Below are 19,866 nucleotides of genomic sequence, written 5' to 3' on the forward strand. Positions count from 1 at the left end.
TTAAGCAAACTTTTTCAGCTCCTCGGTGTGCTTCACTTCAGTCATGCTAGTCTGATGAGATTTAACATTCTCCACTCTTCATGTAGATATTGTAACTAAACCCAGTACTCCTCATTCTTGATGAGAACATGTTTCTCCCTTCAACAACATCCTTAGCGTGGATGTGTCAGACAACGGCATGGGCCAGCTACCCCATTTTGACATGCCCGACCCCAATTCTTACAACTAGCTGGCAACGGTGAGACGGACTTTGCGACATGGTGCTGTGTCTGTGGTGAGTGCTTGGTTCTTGCTTTGACTGTCTAGGCTTCATGTTGTCATTGTTCAGTTTAGAACAGTAGGAAAGCTGTATTGTTGATCGTTAGCTAGGTTGTGTTTACCTAGCCATGTTTAGCAAGCAGGATCAAGGCAGTAAAACAGCAATCATGGATTTCAGGATACTGCTGAGAGACGAATTGTTGGTTGTCGGTGAGAAACTGGGCCTAGAAATACACAAGAAAATGATGAAATTGGAAATATTAAAGCTGATTTCCGAACAGGCCAGAGAGGAGGAGATTGGAATTGGGTTAGAACTTCTTAGGAGAAGAGAGAGACGGGATAGAGAGAGAGAACGGGACAGACAGAGAAAGAAAGAACAGGACAGAGTGGAATGCAAGAAAGATTGCGAGTTAAGAAAAATGCAACTTAGCCTTGAAAGTAAATGTTTGCAGTTTTCTCGAACGAGTGAAAGGGCTCTGGAATGATCAAATGAGGCAGAACCATACTCCATGGAAAGGCTGTTAAAGCCATTTGAAGTTGGGAACGACATAGGGTTGTTCCTAGGAAATTTTGAAAGGACTTGCCAGAAGGTGAACTTTGCTGCAAGTACATGGCCACAGCGGTTGTTGTCTATGTTGCCATGTAAAGCTGCTGAATTAATTGCTAGACTTGGAGCACAAGATGCATATGATTATGCATGCGAAGGCTAAGGCTAGCTTTTTGAGAAAGTACCGCCTTTCAGCCAAAGCTTTTCAGCAAAGGTTTCGAAGCACGGGCAAGAAGGATAGTGAGGGATATCCGGAGTTTTCATATGGCTTAAAGGCAAACCTAGTTGAGTGGTTGAAAAGCGTGGAAGCATACGAGAGCAGAGACATGATTATTGAATGTATGTGTCTAGAGCAGTTTTACAAAAGCATCCCACAATTTTTGAAGCTGTGGGTGCAAGTCAGAGGAAAACACTGGAAAGGGCGGTCGAATTAGCCAGAGTATGCAACGCGTAGAAAGCTGACTGCGAAGATGAAAAATTGGGACGGTCAAAATGGACTGTGGAAACAATTTCCGTTCAAAAAGGGATCACAGACGAAATGACCAGACTAGACGTGGAGAAACGGACATCAGAAAAGAGCGAAGAGAAGTCAAATGGCGAAGCCATCCAAAAAGAGCAGAAAGGGGAATCCAAATCTTTTAGACTGATCCTTTGCTATAAGTGCCACAAACTTCGACATATTTATGTGAACTGCGGGAGGCCTAGGGTAGTTTTTTTCTACGGGGACGAATGAGACGAGAACATGGAACTTCTATGCCCATATCTTTACTACCTGCATATTAATGGAAAACCATGCCGGGTGCTACGAGATATTGCCGCCACCATGGACATTGTCCATCCATCTTGTGTAAAGGTAGATTTCACTGGAGAAGTAGCATGGATTAAACAGGTTGTGGAAGAACGCAGCGTATGTCTACTGATGGTGAAAGTCAAGATCAGTGGGCCGTTTGGGGAGCTCGTGATTGAGGCTGCAGTTTCCAAATTCTTGTCGCTGCAGTACCCTTGCATTCCCTCGAATTGGTCAGATCAGTTACTGCGTGAGGAGGGGCTGAATCTTGGAGAGGGCTTAGCATAGGCGTTGACGCGATCCCAAGCTCGTCAAATCATGTCGCTTTCATCTGAAAATGCAAAAGCCGCTCCAGCAGAAGTAGCAAAAGAGGTAAACTCGGCAACAAAAACTGAGCTAGGCTCGAGGGTTGAAAAAGCAGTAGTGGAAATCCTGCCAGCTGGCTAGCTCAACAAGAGCATATCACAAGGCATGTGTCAAAGTTCACGCCTGCAAGGAGAGACAGCTGACGCACTCGCAAGCGAGACGGGGTTGTTGCTGTCACCAGCCTCAAAGAACTTTGGTCGGCTCTTACGTGTGGACAGAGAGTCACTGGCAGCCGAGCAAAACAATGACATCAGCTTAGCTAAATTAAATGTAACAGATAAAGAAGGCATTGCTAGGCGCAACATGACGATGCACGAGAAAAGAGGCTTCAAAGCTTCCACTTTGACAGAGCCGGCTGACAAAACAATAGGGTTTACAGGGAAAGAGGGAAAGTTCACCTCTCCAACAAAAGTAGTGCCCTGTACACAAGAAAGTTGAGTAGGTGGCAATCGGGATACTTGGATCACAGTGGTGGCCATTTCTGGGAAAGGGCACAGGGGCACGGCTGGACATCGCATGACTGGGAGGACAGTTGCTGTTGCATTCTTGGGTTTCTTGATCAGGAAGTGTCAGAAAAGCGAGCACAGGCACATGGATACTAAGGATAAGAAAGGAGAGGGAGACTATAGCCGAGGTGATTTGCTGTCACATATCATGTTCCCTTGAAGGGACACTTGCTGCTGCATTCTTGGGTTTGTTCGCGAGGAAGCATTTTAGAAAAGCTAAGGCAGGGACATGGATAGGAAGGATAAGAAAGAGTGGGAGAATATAGACTAGGTGATTTTCTGGCGCATGTGATGTTTCCTTGGAGGGACACTTGCCGCTGCATTCTTGTGTTTCTTGGTGAGGAAGGATCTGGAGAAAAGCAAAGGCAGGGACATGGATACCTACAATGAGAAAGGAGAGGGAGACTATTAACGAGGTGACTTGCTGTCACATGTCATATTGTCTTGGAGGGACACTTGCCACTGCATTCTTGGGTTTCTTGGCCAAGAAGTGTCCAAGAAAAGTCAAGGCAGGGGCATAAATATGAAGGATAAGAAAGGACAGGGAGACTATTATCGAGGAGATTTGTTGGCACATGTCATGTTTCTTTGGAGGGACACTTGCCGCTGCATTCTTGGGTTTCTTGGCCAGGAAGTGTCTTGAGAAAAGCAAACATAGGCACATGGATACAAAGGATAAGATGGAGAATATAGACAATGATTTTCTGCCTCATGTCATGTTCCCTTGGAGATGCCTGCCACTGCATTCTTGGGTTTCTTGGCCAGGAAGTGTCTTAGAAAAGTCAAGGCAGGGGCATAAATACGAAGGATAAGAAAGGAGAGGGAGACTATAGACGAGGTGATTAACTGGCACATGTCATGTTTCTTTGGAGGAACACTTGTCACTGCATTTTTAGGTTTCTTGGGCAGGAAGTGTCTGAGATAAGTCAAGGACTATAAATTGAAGAATAAGAAAGGAGAGGGAGACTATAGACGTGGTGTTTAAGTGGCACATGTCATGTTCCTTTGGAAGGACACTTGCCACTACATTCTTGGTTTCTTGATCAGGAAGCATCTGTGAAAAGTGCAGAGAGGGACTTGGATATGAAGAATAACATTTAGGACAGGAAGGCCATATAGACGAGGTGATTTGCTGGTGTAACATTTAGGACAGGAAGGCCATATAGACGAGGTGATTTGCTGGTGCATGACATGGATATGAAGGATGAGAAAGGCGAGGGGACTATAGCTAGGCAATTTAATTTGTTGGCAAATGTCACATTCCCGTTCAGGGAACATAACTAGCCACTGCATTCCTGACCTGTCGTTGACTATATCGATATAGAGATTCTGCTTCCCTTGTATAAAAACTTTTTTTTAATTCTACTTCTGCACAAAGTGGGCTATTATAACATATCGTCAAAGCAGGTGACTGTTATATAGCGACAGATTAAACCGTGATGAAATAAATTTTCTTTTTCATCGGGCAGTACAACCTGAATTGCCAATTTGTGCACTCTGTTGCCAATATCCAGCCTATATAGTTAGTTTTTTATAGAACCATTATAGGATGTGCTTTTTTCACCTCACTGACGCAGTTATCACAAAACCAGTGCTAGGTGATAAATACTGTAAAGTAGGCACGTGCTCCACTGTTTGTGTTTTAATTAAGGCTAATATAGTGCGTTACAACTTTCTTTTTTCTAAGCATTGCTACATCTCAAGTAGTTTTTCATCTTGCAAATAGTGCTAAAGTAAAAATTCGCATGATGCTAATGTCATTGATTTTCTTACAGCCTTGATGGAAAGGATCTTGCACATAGTGAATGGTATTTAGCATACCTATTCACAGTACTTTAATCAGCTGCTCATCAATTCATACAGTGCTCCTTCGCACCTTCGGGACCTCCCAGATTTGCCTTTTTTCAATGTGACTGACATGCTGGGGTATAACAAACAACTTGAGACAAACAGAGAAGCTCGAAATTAAATGGAAATTGCTCTCCGTCTATTTTTGTCATTTTGCCAATTTTATGGCTGTAAACCTGTTTTAATTAGAGCTCAAGTTGCCTGTCTTGTAACACTTGTGTTGTGAAATTGGTACTGACGCCACCATTTCATAATATTACAACTTTTCCTTCAGATTGCGAAACTTTACATGTCAACTGGATTCTAATTTATCTTTAGAGCTATATTTGTCCTTATTTTTATTTTTTTAGCAGAAAAAGCGCACAATTGCCCAAGGAAGGGACTCAACTAAACAAAGAACAACATGGATACCACAGTCCCTCCTGAGCTGGAATGCTGCAGCCAACTTGAGCTGGTTCTGTACAAAGGGGAAAAAAAACTTTCCCAGGCTGCATCTGTGCAAGCTAATGTGTGGTGAGTTCAGGTGTAGCAAGCTTAATGTCACTTTACTTTTCTAAATGTAGTGTTAAAAGAGTTAAGTTCTGTGTTTTATTCACTGTACCTAGGCTGCTTTGGCGGATGGGCCCTTTATTGCCAGCTAGATAGATATTCTATGGAAAATATATATATGATGCAAGATGTTGTAACAGCCTATGGCTACACCCCTGTTATTTAGTTCAGTCTCTTTAGTTGAGTATCACACTGGTCCAAGTTTTTTGTGGTGTGCAAAACTTATAGCAAGGATAATATTCCTTCAGAAATCCGCTTCCTACCATCACTAGATTTGGAATATTTCTTTTAAATGCAACAAACCTTGTCAAATTCAATGCAGTGGTTGCTGAGAAAAAATTCTTTCTCCTTTTGCCTGTATTAAGATAGGAGCCTTGAGCTAAAGCTTCCTCTTAATAGCTAAGAGTAAGTAACAGCACATGTGTGTGTCACCGTCTCGTCCTTGTCATTTTGTGCTGTTATTCGTTCACTATGAAGTAAATGCACCAATAGAACATTGGTGCACTACTACATTGAAACTACTAGATACGAGTTAAGTAGCCAGTGCAGGCTGAGTGCACCGGCAAAAAAATTAAGTTTGAGTGAATAAATATTTCAGTTAACCACAGGAAGCAACACGCACAACAAAACAATTATTTTCAACCATGTATTAAAAGGACTGTCAACTGCTCAGGACATGTCTTTGGATTGTGGTGGGAGTGAGGAGATTATGTGTCACATTGACGAAAATAAGCATGCTTGTATCCCACAAGCAAGGCATTATTTTGTAATTTGGCTCTCAAAGTGGGTGCAAAAATTACTTTGGCGGCACTTGAAACTAAACGGTGTAAACCAAACTGTAAGCTCCATCATGTGGCTTAAACTTGCGCAGGGAGAGTGATCTTGCTTAGATAACTTGATGCATTTGTATTTTATATGTGTCTGCTAACTTTGCATCATAGGGTCATTTCTTATTTCCAGATAGCACATGTTGAAAAGTGGCACTGCCTTCATGCATACGAACATGGTGCATCAATGAGTCCTCAGGGGTGCCTTGCGACATGGTGGTGCAGATCAATGTGCATCAGGTGTGACTCGCATTGTGGGAGTGGTGCAAAAGTTACTGTCGGATGCAGAATGCCTAAAATGTGTGCTGGCGTCACCACAGCGGCCAGTAGCATTCCTTGTGACAATGTGCCTACTAGATCGTCGTGCAAGCCTTGAATTTTGGAAGCAGTGCCAACAGAAAGGTACAGCTAGACTGCACAGACTGCGCCTGTTGGAAATGCGAGATTTTAGGTGACTTAAAAGAGCTACCTACGCAATCGATGGTGTACTAGGAGGGCTATTATAATTTCAGTGTTTTACACAAAGTAACCATTCCTGAAGAAACCCTATGCACTTCCATTTTTTTTTCACCAGCACAGCATTGCTTCCATGTACAGTAGCCAGTGTTGCAGGCATCCAGACTACGTGAATAACAAAACTCTGTTTGAAAAATTTGTGCTTGCTTTCTAAAAAAACCACTGCACATTCTGATGCTTCGAAGGGTTGACTTTCCTTTGCACTACAAAATAGTAGGTCCTCAAAAATTGTAGACAGTCTATTTAATGTGCTGGAACTGCCAGCTTCTGCTCTGCAAATTTTTCTGCTTTCCAGCTTTACACTCTCGCATTATTTAACATTCTGTAATTCTTATTTTATAATGTTCACTTCATGATGCTAACGTTCTGTGCTGTTTACCTATAACACTTCTATAGTGCTTTTTCATGTTGATTTAGCTTTTCTTGCTTTTACATTCAACAAGCAGCCTTCTACTGCAGTTTTTATAGTACCTGTGAAGATGTGTTTTAATTATGAAGTGGGAAGTGTACATGCAATAAATATTACATTTTGAAAGTTTAACTGTTGTAAACTATATTGTCCGATTTATAGTCAATTGTTCAGCATGAAATTAGTGTCACACTTGGGATGATGAATCCAAAAACACTAAGCATGTTTTAAAAGTTCATTTTCCTGTCTGAACATTTCTAAACTTTTGTCACCTTCAGAAAACTCCCTGATATGCACTGCACTTGCCTGATTGCCTTTTCTATTACTCATTTCTGTTCTAGAACTGTTACAGGATGATGGCCTTCAGTGTTTTTGTCGTTTGTTTCTTTAACTGTTCCTCGTCCTAAAAGCATCTTTAAGTTCTTGTTTCAGGATTGGAATTGAATCATGGAGAGCAAAATCCATTGTTCTGTTTTATGTTAGGAACTGCCATAAAGTCAGTGCTGTGTAGGTAGGTGTGTGTGCTTCCACCCTCACAACACTGTTTCCAGAGTTTCCAAAATTTCATAGGTATACATATAAAGAGGGAAAAAACAAGCATTGAAAGCTGTAAGCCTGAAGTCGGGAAAAATCAGGAAGGCAAGTGAATTACATCTCATGGAGAGTACATTAGGGTGATTAAAGTTCGCACATGTATGAAGAAATGTACAAACTTGAAAAAGACAATTCTTTATATTTAAGGCTATGTGCCTTTAAATGCCACATTCACTCATAATTTCTGGAAACAGTAGAATATGTAACATCCAAGTAATGATCCCAGAATGTCCCAGAGAGGACAATTAATGGACATCCTGTGCATTCGATTAAAACATGTTGGCGGGCTAGTAGGTTTGAATCCATGATAGTGTGTAAGCGCTACTGAACGAGGACATAGAAAGATACACAGAGGCAGTGCTACTTTCAACTATTGATTTTATTTTGGCACACATAGATAAATACCTATATACCGTACAAGCGGAAGCAAATGAGACAGTAAAAAAGAACATTCAGTGGTGCATGTCGAACTGTGCACGGGTCCAAGGTATGGTCAAAACATACAGCAATAGTTACAACGATAAACCGAGAAATCATCTCTTTTTCAGATAGCGACACTGATGGCATGCTCACACACCTTTCCTCTAATTTTGCAATTCTGTAGGCCTCCACAATCTCCCTTGTCATCCTGCTATGAGCCCTATACAATATAGAAGTACACTCAATCATGGGTTTTCAGGGACAATCTCTGCAATGAATGCTCAAATGACCCGAGATTACCCTAGTGACATTATATTGATGCTCTTTTAGTCTCATTGATGCATCTGCGAGTTTGACCAATATATGTTTTTCCGCACAAAAGCGGAATGGCATAGACAATGTTATGAGTGCAGGTTACTTATTGTTTGCGATGTTGAGTTGAACATGCGTTCCTTTTGTTATTCTCTGAATTAGCCTGTTTGCATAGCTTCTGTAGACGCTCAGGGGCAGAGAAAACCACGTCCACCTACAACATTGCTGCTATTCTTCTGAGGTTATGTGAAATAAAATGAATGTATGGTACCACAGCAGCTTTCTTTGCTCTAGCACTGGTACTGCTTCTCTTCGACGCGTTTTTACACTTCCTGCTCAAGCCTTCCGAGGCAGAGGTGAGTGTCATACGCATTGGGTTACCAGAATCTGCCAGGCACTTCGCATGATCTCTGAAACTGGTTTCCACTTTGTGGTCACATGACTTCATGAGAGAATTATTGAAACACGATGTTACTACTGTGTGTCTTACAAGTTTTAAATGAGCAGAATGAAATGGTAGGACTGGCTTATTGCCTCTTGGCTGATAATTCCAGCAGACCTTTTGTGGTGAAAAGTACAGTCCCAAGTCTAAAAACCTTATGAAATTGCCTATGGGCACTTCATGCATCAACAAAGGAGACTCCACTTCAGGGAACGAGGTTGCGGTTTTTGAAACCACCCTAGTCAAATTTATCTGATTCGTTATTCCAAATAATTAAAAAATCGTCAACAAATCTGAACACTTTCACGACATCGGTGTTATTTTTCAGGCGCTCATCAAGAACCTGGTCATGGTTAGCTAGATACAAGTCACTTAAGCAGGGAACACTACATGACCCGATGCGGTGCGGTAGCACTTTCTTTTTTTTAAGGGGGTTTACCTTTTGCGGCAAGCTTCCTCAGGTTTTCACAACCGCAAGTGAAATCCGTGTCTTGGAGAGTAAAGAGCGAAAACTCCACTGGGGCACAATTTATTTTTGCAATCATTTTGCTGTTGCCGACTTCACCTGCCTCAAAAACTTCTCCGTATAGGTTTGCCCAAAGCAAGTACCACTCCGGTGCTCGTTGACCATCAGCAGACTTTCGATTGTTTTCTCACACACAGATGAGCGAAACTCCGTTCAAGTTCTGTTCGCAGTGCTAAATATTGCCTCACATTCAGCATTGCTGTGGGGAATGGAGAGAATACCTAGCATAACCATTGAAATTCTGTGGAACCTGAGCAATCCGTCGACACTTCGAACGCTTCCGAATTGCGACCACTGCACGTCGCACCTTGGCTCATTCAATATGTCGGCTGGAACCTGATATGCTTGCAAGTTGGCAAACTAGACTTCAAGTGCGTCGATTGCTTCTTCTTTTTATTCGCCACTCTGCCGGGGTAGGATGGCAGGGAACGCCATAATAAAATGATGTAAGCTATTGAATGAAGCAGTTTCCAGAGCTTGTACTTGAGCACCTTCAGCCATCTTGAGATTGACGTCTTCCAGTACAGACGTACAGTAGAGAAGAACTCCCTCTCTATGCAGCTCAGCGTCTCAACCACAGAGTAGGTTGTGCTGCCAATGAATATGTCTTCATCACCTTTCTGGTTCTCTGCAGCTCCATAGTTAACTTTCAGCAATGAATGACTTGCCTTGACAACACCTGGGTGCACAAATCTAGTCTGGAGATACTCGAAAAGGCGGTTCAAGAGGCCCCTCAGTACATGAATCTGAGGAGCCTGTGCCTGAATAGGGCAGTTTGCCTTCTCAAAAAGCGGTATAACATTTTGGAGAAAAATACAGCATGCCCTGTTTGCCTCCGATGACAAAAAATAAAACAGCCGCTCCTCACGGGTCACGTGGCTGGCTTCCCCAGAATCCTTCGTAGGAAGTTTCAATTTTTTTGCTTGAGATCCAGAATGACCTCCTTTCCTGTTTAGCGAGAGTTCATCGCCATTGATGCTTTTTTCCTGAGGCCTGCAGCAGTCTTGTGAAGACGTGTAGCAGACTTTGGGGTCAGTACAGGGTCCTTGGGGGTTTGTGAGGAAGTCTTCGGAATTGGTATGACTCTAAAAACAAGCTCTGCTTGTTGCACTGCTTTGTTTCAGATAAAAAAAAAAAAAAACTGAGTAGTGGTTTCGACTGGTCGAGCAGCCTCTTGAAACACTTTTTCAACGACAGCCAACGTGTCTGTGAATGCTTCAACATCTTTCAGACTTCGGCGTCATGCAATTTTTGGAACTTTTTAAGTTGATCTTTTCTCTAGGTAAAAAAAAAATGTCAACCAAAGCCTTGTCAACCTTTACAGGAAGGACATGAAGCTCCTTTTAGGGCAGCCAAATTGATGAGATGGCACGAGCAACCAACCCCTATCAAACCTGATTGAGCCTCTCTGAATACAATAGAAACTTTTCTTGCCGATCACAACATTGGCATTGTCCGAATACATAGCCAACAGGTTTTCAACAGGCAAATTCCGAGACTTCATCTCGTCCAGAACCAGATTTGCAATCTTGTGACCCGTCGCTTCCCCTTGTATTGTCCCGAGGCAAAGAAGGCGGTTTTCGACTCTACTCGTTTCATTAACGAAATATGTCGCAACAATAGGGTAAAGCTGCGTATCCCTATTGTTACTGCCATCCACAGCGATCGAAAATACTTGCTATTTTAGGGAATCCAGCAATGGGGTCTTCGCGTTGGCGGCCATTTCCCAAACAATTGACGTCGTCTTTGCTCGTCTACGGGCATTTCGCTTCTTCTCACTTGGGGAGCATCTTCCGGAAAAGCGGTCCGGCATGATCGCCGACACTCAGCGGGATGTTGTGTTCAACTAAAAATGCTGTGAAGAGGCATTCTGCCCGAATAACACTGAGGTCGTTGTCGCTGCGTACAAAAGTTGCTAGGTTTGGCTGGCTGTCCACGATTCGCACATGTCCCCGATGCTTTTTCGAAGTGATGTGGGCCTTGATGTCAGACTTGCCGCCATGCAAGATGTTCACATCACGGGCACATATGGTGCAGAATCCGAACTTCTCCCCTTTCTTCGACGGCACGAAGCACAGAAATTCTACCCTGTACGACTTCAAAAACACTTGGAAGTACTGCCGGGGCTTGGAGCCCGCCATTGCACTACAAAGCTGCTACAGGCTGTAGTCGCATTGCATCCACCACGGCAGCTAATCACACAAAAGGAGAGGCCCACACTGCGGTGAGTGAAGCTGACTGAAGCCCAAACCCGCGCGCCCGCGCGAGCAAAGGCAACATGGCATGGCAATAGGTATGCGGGGGCGTTAGAGGTGCTATCGGCACTATCGAGCTCTGGATATGGATTCGTGACCCCCCTAGTAGACAACAGAAGTCACTACAACCTTGCAGCTGCTGATGATGATACCATGCATATGTATTGCCCTCCCATGGCGGTGCATGGTACCAGGGTGTAGTTTTACTACATTTTCAAGTTCTTTCTTTGCAAATAAAATGTTTTCCATAAAATTTCAAGCAAGATTTGTAAAATCTTAAGACTGCTCAAAATTCGTACATCTTACGGAAAATTCGGAAGAGTTGGCAGGTATGTGTATATGTGCGTCTCTTCAACGAAGCTCTTTCACGCCAACATGGGTCACTAGATGTGGGACTGAATATAGGTATCGCTGTTTGAAGAAACTTTTTGATGCCTACTTGAAGCACTGGGTATGTAATGAACCTATAGTCGGTGACAACCTAAGAATTATACAGGGTTATATGTACACTGCCCAACTAAAACAAAATTTGCACAGATGTGCCAACCAATTAGGTTCGCTTATCTAACTGATGTAAAGTAGTTTCAAGTGTTTGCAACAACTGTTTTCTCCATAAAGATCGGCCTTTGTGTCACTGGTTTCAGCATGAAACCTGAACGTCTATGCACATTTTATGGGGATCCCGATGTCACTGGTAAGCAAAGATAATATTTTTGCTTAAAACAACTAGTTTTTATTGTTTAATTAGCCTAGCATGTACATTGGCACACCAGAGTCAATAAGCTGAGTGGACTCCAGCTGGCCCAGCTCTATTTTATAGGTGAAGAGCAGGTGCGTTGCGTTTTTGTGAATGAAGCTTCTTTGTAATGCTTAGGTCGTCGCAGACTATAATTGATGCTAATTTAGGTCACTGGGTATGTGCCAGTAGGTGTGTCACTCTTCACTGAATGTCTCTGATGCCAGCTTGAATTACATGTTATGTGTCGTAGAACCTTATGTTTACATATAAACATGAATGTGAACTTCAATTCACTGTTTAAGTCCACTGTAAAATTTTTGCTGGAAGCATTGGTGAACACTTCAGAGGGTTTCCATAAGGTAATTGAATCACACATAAATTGAAATCAGCCAGCAACATTGAACAATTTATTGAAAACAGTTCTATAGAGAAAGCTTTTTCTTGTGTCACAGAAGAAGACACTACAAACAGGAATGCATCATGCGCTGAAGAAACAAATGCCCCAACACCATAATCACAGATCATGCTATTACAATAAAATAGCAACCAAATATGCTGTATCACAGTACCTTTATGATGCCAGAGGGAAGTAGGGTGCATAATACTGAGTTATCAGCACAAATTAAAGTACCCAAATACTTTGGAAGCTTTAGAAAATATCAGTATGGAAGCAATTACTACACAGATGACTTCAGAGAACACAGAAAAGTCTGAGAAACATGTACCCAGCAGCTTAACATATAACAAAAATTGACATCTTTGACAAACAATGATAAATGGAGGAATCATCATACAAACTTTTTACAGCAGGATATCGATGGGCACTGCCATATTGGCTCACAAGAGACAGCACCCGCCATTGAGCACCTTCTGATCAGTGTTTCCTCACTAGTTTACAATGGGCACCACGACCGCAGGCACAGCTCAGACAGTCGCTACTTCGGCCAGCATGGTGAGCAGGAAGTGGGTAGACAACATAAAACTTTGCCCAAAGGTGCAGAGGCAGTGCAATTATACCTTTAATTTATCCATTCTGTCTGCGCTACAATCTTAATAGTGCGCATGCTTACCAGGTGAAGGCGACGAATGCAGCAGCCTGATGTTTGCTTTAATCCTTTATGTTCTAGTCTTTGCAGCAATAGATTTACAAGGCCGTTACAGCCATGCACCTGTTGTAGACGTTGACAGTGCAACAATATGGCTCTGCAATAGATTTATTTACGCACACAAAAGCCTGTTGGCGACCTGCTTTTACCATGCAATTCTTGTTGCTACTTCTGATCAGACAACTTGGGAATGGTTTCTTAGAGCACAGACTAAAATGTATGCACACAATGTGGGAAAAAAATGTTGCATGTGGCAGAGCAATCGCTCTTCTGCTGTTTGGTTCTCAGCGCAGAAAAATCACGGTGCCCACCTATTCCATGCTCGACTTTCCTGTTATGGAAAGTTAAGTTCTTCGAGTATGTCAGTTGTGCTTGTGTGAGGAGGATGTAGTGCTGATTTGCATGCTTATTGAAGTTTAAGATGTCACAATATTTTGTGCCAGAGGTGGCGGTAATGCTGTGTTGCTGCTGCAGATGGTGTTAGCCTGACAGTCATTGCCAGGAATCGCTTGCCACTCATTGCCAACAAATGGCTATCCAGCACAAGTGGTAAAGCTTGTTGTGCTCAGCTTGTGGAAAGGCATACATGATGAAGGACTCTAAATATAGGCATTCCTTGTGCAGCAGAGGCGGATGAAACTCGCACACAGCCTCATACCACACATTCAAGTCTCTGTCGCAGTTTTTGCAGTTCACAGCAGAGCATGTCTTCCCTATGCCCTTTCACATTTTAATTAAATAATACTAAGCGATTTCTGGCCTCTCGTTGGAATGTTGCTGGAAAGACGGGTGGTGGCTGATGCAGGCTTGCTCTTGATTCAGAAGGCATTCAATGGCGGCATGCCTGTGGCGGTCCCTGGTGCACAGACTGCTAGCTTTAAAGTGTCTATAGAATGCCCCAACCAATATACACCACATTAAAGAGAGACTGATTGACAGATGCTTATTACACTGGTGAACCCACCTGTTATTAGCTTTTGTGGAGAAGCCACCAGTACCTTACGTTTAGATTACTTAATGGTTATCTGGGTAATTCTCAGAATAATAATTTACTGACCTATCTATCGATACAGAACACTTGGGTATCTTTTGAAAAACACTATATGCAATTATTTCCAGCATGTTATGTTTTCTGTAACTGCTTTTCAGTATTAAAAATAAAGGCCCACACACAAAGTAATTTTAACGTAGCCCGCTCGTGTGCCTCAGCATTACTGCTTTCACAGGCATTATAGGTGAACACAGCATACCCAATGCCAGACACTGTGGTCTCAAAGATGCGATGGCATGTTTATCTTGTGGCTGCTGAATTCATGATAAATGGTTTTGCTTCTTACCTAGAATGATGTGTGTTCAATAGTTTGCTATAGAAATGAGTATGCAAAACAAAACCCAAGCTACTATAAACTTTGGTTCACACTCTTAATTTGCCGTTCACGTTGAAACCAGTTGCTAGCACGAATGCAGTGACCATCGCCAATAGAGGCAACACATCCTATTTTAGAGGCCTGCCCAGCCATTTTGGATTATGCCACTCGGAGCACTGGGTGCTGCACGAATTGTCTGGGTGCAGCATTGCTATTCTCAAACATGTTGATATGAATGAGCTAATGCAGAAATAGAATGTGGAAAAAAGAGCTCCAAAAATAATAGCATCCTGCAAATAAATGGATCCGATCTTTTGAAAGGCAACCTAAATTTCTTGTTTTATGATATGGGCCAAGACGTAAGCGTTCGTGAGGTTAGCAAATTAATCATTATCGATAGTGTCACATTGTAGTGACAGTAAGTAGGCCAAGCCTCGTCAAACAGTGAGTCAAGAATGTAACTTTTTACTGTGCAAATACACGATATCTAATTAAATAGACAGAAATACTTTAAGCTTCTTCATATTGCCCCTAATTTTGTACATGGGGTTTAAGCTGTAGAGAGTGCTCAGTGTTTTTGTAAACTTGCCGCATACTAGTTAGGACACACTGTACATATCATCAATGCTATAAGAGAAATACTGATGAAAGTATACTGTGCTTCAATGTAATCAAGAATCTCACTCATAACCAATAGAACGCTAAAGAAACATTATTGCTTCTCTATGGCACAGATGTCCTGCCATGGGCTACTGGTATATATTGGTGCAAGGAAGAGCTGACAGAGAAGGTAAAAGCATGCAGCAACAGCTCAATGTATTCTCTCCTTCTGCCTTCTCTATCACACATCAGCCCATATTCCACCAGCTCTTGAGGTTTAATCATATTTGCAAGAGCTTTTCTGACAAATATGTTACTTTTTATCTGAAAATCACAAAATCTAGCTAAATATACTGCTCCAACTCTTGAAACAAAGTTTGCTTAAATGAATACAGTAAAGCTAGCATAGCTATTTTGAGCAGTAATGATGCAGTGTGCTTAAAATGCATAGGAATTATTTTGCAAGATCAGCATCCTCACTGTGACCAGAAATATTAAGGACCCAAAAATAATGTGGAGCTTAGGGCAGGGAGCTTGCTTTAGACAGGCCTCTCAATTGCCTTTTGAATACTCGCAATTAATGTATAGTACTAGTGACAAGTGTTTTACACTTATCACTAGTATACACAACAAGCGCTTACACTGATTGATGACATGCGCAAATTGGAGCAGATAGTTCGTCAGGCACATAAACACAATTTGTTTGTCAACTTACAGTGTAATGAAACCAAATGATAACATGAATAGATAGCTGCACAGACATAGCAGCAGGTGCTTTTGTCTGTTTCATGCAGACGAAAATTTTAATGAAGCACTGTCCTTAATCTTAGCAGTTCCGACCTATGGCAATAGAATGCCTGCAATATTATAAAAACTTCAGAGAAATACAGGGGAGGAGAGAGAGAGAGAATAGCTTTACTAGCAGTGTCAATAATTTGTGGTACTTATGACACCAGTGCATCAATATACTTTCTATGCATGTTTCGGAACAGGTAGTCAAGGCAAAATGTGCATTTCAGAATAAGCAAATAAGCAAATCATTGTTAAATGGTGCCATTTTAACTCCCCTCTCACTGAAGACCTCATATTTGAAGTACACAGTGAAGTAAGAAACACATGACACATGGGTGATTAACAAATGTTAAGGTTTGCAAGCCTGCACCATAAACAAAATATTGGTTCCATTCAAGTACCAAGACATCTAGCCAAATGCCACTAGTTATGCTTGAAGCCATTCTACTCGTGTGACTGAAATACATTTGGCATCCAAAGTCATCGAGTATTCTTGAAGAAAACCGTCTATACACACAAGCTTTACAAAGTGAAGACAGCTCTTGCAGCAGATGATAATACTTGTGGCATTGTCCACATAAGAGCTCTTTTAAAGAAGTACTGACATTTTTTTACTTGTCCACTAAATGAAGGGCCAAGCCCTCTTAAACTCTAGAAAAAACACAGGCAAGCATCAGAGTGCCCTTGATAATTTACTATGACACTTGTGAACAAGTTTTAAACCAGTTTCAATAGGTGAATGCACTAGCTTGCTATGTTTCTGCATTCGCTGCAGTTGCCACATGCAACCACAGCCAGGAGAAATACGCACAGCACTCTTGTTTATTGTTTCATGAGAAACATCAGAATACCTAACTGCTACACAAGGTCAGCAAATTTTGCTTTGTGTCATGATGGGACAATGTTGATGACACCAGATCCGACCTTTTGAGACAAACTTAAGTACCAAATTGATATGTCTTAAAATATTTTCCAACTTTCATACATGCTGTCATTTTTTTATGTACAAGAAGCATGTAGTAGTATTTCTATGAGTTTCAAAACGTGTCAGTACTCCTTTTAAGCATATCTTCGAATCACACCTATTTGCATGTTCCATGTGCATGCCATGCACACGGAATTTGTACATTCATTTTTGTGCCATATGTAGCAAAATACGATTCCACCTTTTGGATAAATGCCGCTACTTTCAGTATATGGAGTATCTTCGGCTATAACTCATCACGTTCCCTCTGAAAAAAAGAAGAAAAGAAAAAAGTGAGTGTTGAATAAGAAGATGAAGACACAGGGCATCACCATTTGCAGAAGTAGTGAAGTTTTCCACATTTAACACCTTATGTTGAACAGACAGCAATACACAAACATTTCAATAAAAAGCTCTCTTCACATTTTAACCCTATGATAAGCATAGTTTCAATAGTTCATGAGGCAATGAAAACAGATCCAGCTTAACTTATGTGATGTGAAAAGCCAGAACTGTGGTGTCAAACAGGTTAGCAAAGTTATAGTGCACATTCTGGCATTAACATGAAAAACGCAAGCACAAACATGAGCTGAAATCAACAAGTAGCGTCGAAATGCCCTAGTAAATTTTACCATCACCAAAGAACCAACGTCCAAGATCCCATGTCATCAATTTAAAGAAAAATAATTACCGCAGCTTCATGGTATCAATACAGTGTGGGGAAACTATCTATGGAAAACCATCTATGACAGCAAATTGTCACAGGCATAGAGTTTCATACCATAACCATTAGATGGAACTCTGGTGATAGTGTCTACGGGAGTTGCAATCGGGGCGTTGCAGCCAGCATGGGAATAATGGGAAGTACATGGATTTGCCTAAACTTCTAGCTTCAAATGGCTTCGTGACTTTGTAAGCTCATAATTTTCAACAAAGTACTGTTTAATTAATAATTAAAGTATCATTATTAAACTTGCCCGACAGCAGGATTTGAACACGGGAACTGTAGCACAGAAGCCCGGTATTGAAACAATTACACCACGAATGCATGTACCAACAAGAGCCATAGAATGCCCTTATGAATTTCTTGCGGGCAAGTCAGCATGCCGAGACATTTGGTGCATTTCGATTTGTCCACACTGACAGGCCGAACCGCTGCAAACAGTAGTGATTGTGTGTGTTTGCAGCGTTTTCAGCACTTAGAAAAGTATTGATTGCTCTGAGATTTAGGACATGAAGGCAGATAAAGTTTAATAAACAAAGTCACAAGAACGTCTGAAATCACACTCACGAAGATCAGACAAATCCAGGTATTTCCCATCATTCCCATGGTGGCTGAACGATCGCATGGCCAGAGTTACCTCTAGTAATTATTGTAGGAAACTATATGGCGACAGGGTCATTCCATACCAAGTGTCCCAGATGTGTTGCTAGACTGTCTCAGATTGTCTTGTAAAAAACCCTGGTTACATCTGCTTTGCTCACAGTTACAGTAGTACCTCACTGATATGTTCCCGTAACATACATTTTCCCTGCGCCAACATTCGCAATCGAGAACACAAAAAATGACCCAATAGAGTTATGCTAATTTTTTACTAGTTCATACATTCCCGTAAAACATGACTTTTTAGCACCAATTTTCAGTATGTCATATACAACTTAATATTGCAGTGAAGCCCTGCCCACGCCCTCATAGCCTCCAGCCACTGTTCATCCGCAAGGCTGCAAATAGTTCACACTTCAAACTTCCCTGTTACCTAAATAAGCTGGTAACCACAAAAATAAAATTATTAGCGTGTAATTTTATACATTTTCACTCGTATATTATAGTGGCACGGTGAAAGCATAATTCTTTATTGAACTGGAATAAAATGCTTGATTTACTGCAACTATTTATTGCGAAGTTTCACTTCAGTTGGCAGTGAAGTTTCACGAGTAAAATGGGCTCAGCAATGAAATGAACTGTGCTGCGGACTTTTGAAGAGTGAAATGGTCAGATTCCATACACTTTGTCAATGTCTGTTGCACATCTCATTGCTTCCACCAATGAAAAGACTCTTCAAGAACAGCAGATGCTCCAGAGGTATGAAGTACGACGCCATTTTGAATATGTCACATGACAACGATTTTGTTTGCTTCTGTGACTGGCTGGCGGACTAACACAACCTTTGTGTGCCTTGGTTGCCAAACGCTGTTTTTTTAAGTTGTATCCTACTACTCATTTGAATTATTTTGCATTACTGCTAGAAATGTGCTTTACAGCAAATATTTTCATAAGATGTCAATACATTGGACAGATATTCTCAAAAAACAGGACAAACATACCAAAATGTCAGTTTTGGTGCACTTTCAGCCCCGATTTTCGTAATGAGGTGCTCTCCGTAAAAATATGACATAAAGCACATTAGATAGGCCTATTTGTTGGCATTACATTTTTATTGCTATCTCATTTTGACTTCTGTTTTAAGCGAGATATGAATTTTTGGATTTGGCCCCTGCACCAACTTCAGCGTAGTTACATACAACCGCTTCACTGCACAGCCGAACAGCTGTTAAGCAACAGTCAGTCTGCATGAACAGAATGGGACTGCAATGCAAATTTCTTGCCGAGTAATAAAAACCATTACAAATATTGTCTTAGCCTTATCTTACTGTTGTAACTTCCAGAGCGTGCCAGAAGCCAGGAGGTGGGGTGAGAGCTCTCATAGTTTACTTCTTTTATCACAGCCTGTTTTCTTCTTTTTTTTTTTTTTCTTATATTCCAGTTGGCATGCTTCTCTGAAAAGCTTCAGAACACACACATGAGTGTGTATGCTGGAGATTTCTGGTACCACAAGTCTTTATCCTGCATAAAGATCTAGAAAGCGGTTAAGTAGTGCCAGCAAGCTTTTACACACGTGGCTGCGATAAATAGCTGATGAGAAGGCATGCACGGGCAGTTAGGCAGACTCCTGTCATGAGGCAAATTAATTCTAATGTCATATTCAAAAGAATGCTACAGAAACATCGCCATCATCATAATCATTGTCATAGCTGTTTGCTAATATCACATGCACTTCAGGAAAAACACCTCTGCTTTTGTTGTCCGATTGTTCTCTAATTCTCTTTTGTCCTGTGCTGAACAAATGCAATATAC

The 19,866-nt window shown here is 41.6% G+C and overlaps 2 protein-coding genes across 5 annotated transcripts in view; one reads left to right on the forward strand and one right to left on the reverse strand.

Annotated features, from left to right (window-relative positions):
* Positions 1-8,219, forward strand: part of LOC142589586 (peptide deformylase, mitochondrial-like) — a 28,584-nt gene extending 20,365 nt beyond the window's left edge. Inside the window, exons 5-7 of one of the 4 annotated variants that reach the window (XR_012829895.1) lie at positions 157-274; positions 4,663-4,825; positions 5,822-8,219. The gene's annotated coding sequence lies outside the window, so the exon portion shown is untranslated. The remainder of the gene's footprint in view (positions 1-156; positions 275-4,662; positions 4,826-5,821) is intronic. The other 3 variants (XR_012829896.1, XR_012829897.1, XR_012829898.1) reach the window with 3 other exon arrangements.
* A 4,067-nt stretch (positions 8,220-12,286) lies between these two features.
* Positions 12,287-19,866, reverse strand: part of LOC142589580 (protein O-glucosyltransferase 2-like) — a 64,473-nt gene continuing 56,893 nt past the window's right edge. The window contains exon 8 of the mRNA XM_075701056.1: positions 12,287-16,998. Coding sequence (XP_075557171.1) covers positions 16,978-16,998 — 21 coding nt within the window. The 3' untranslated portion in view covers positions 12,287-16,977. The remainder of the gene's footprint in view (positions 16,999-19,866) is intronic.

This window comes from Dermacentor variabilis, chromosome 1 (assembly GCF_050947875.1).
Source record: "Dermacentor variabilis isolate Ectoservices chromosome 1, ASM5094787v1, whole genome shotgun sequence".
Lineage (NCBI taxonomy): Eukaryota > Metazoa > Arthropoda > Arachnida > Ixodida > Ixodidae > Dermacentor > Dermacentor variabilis.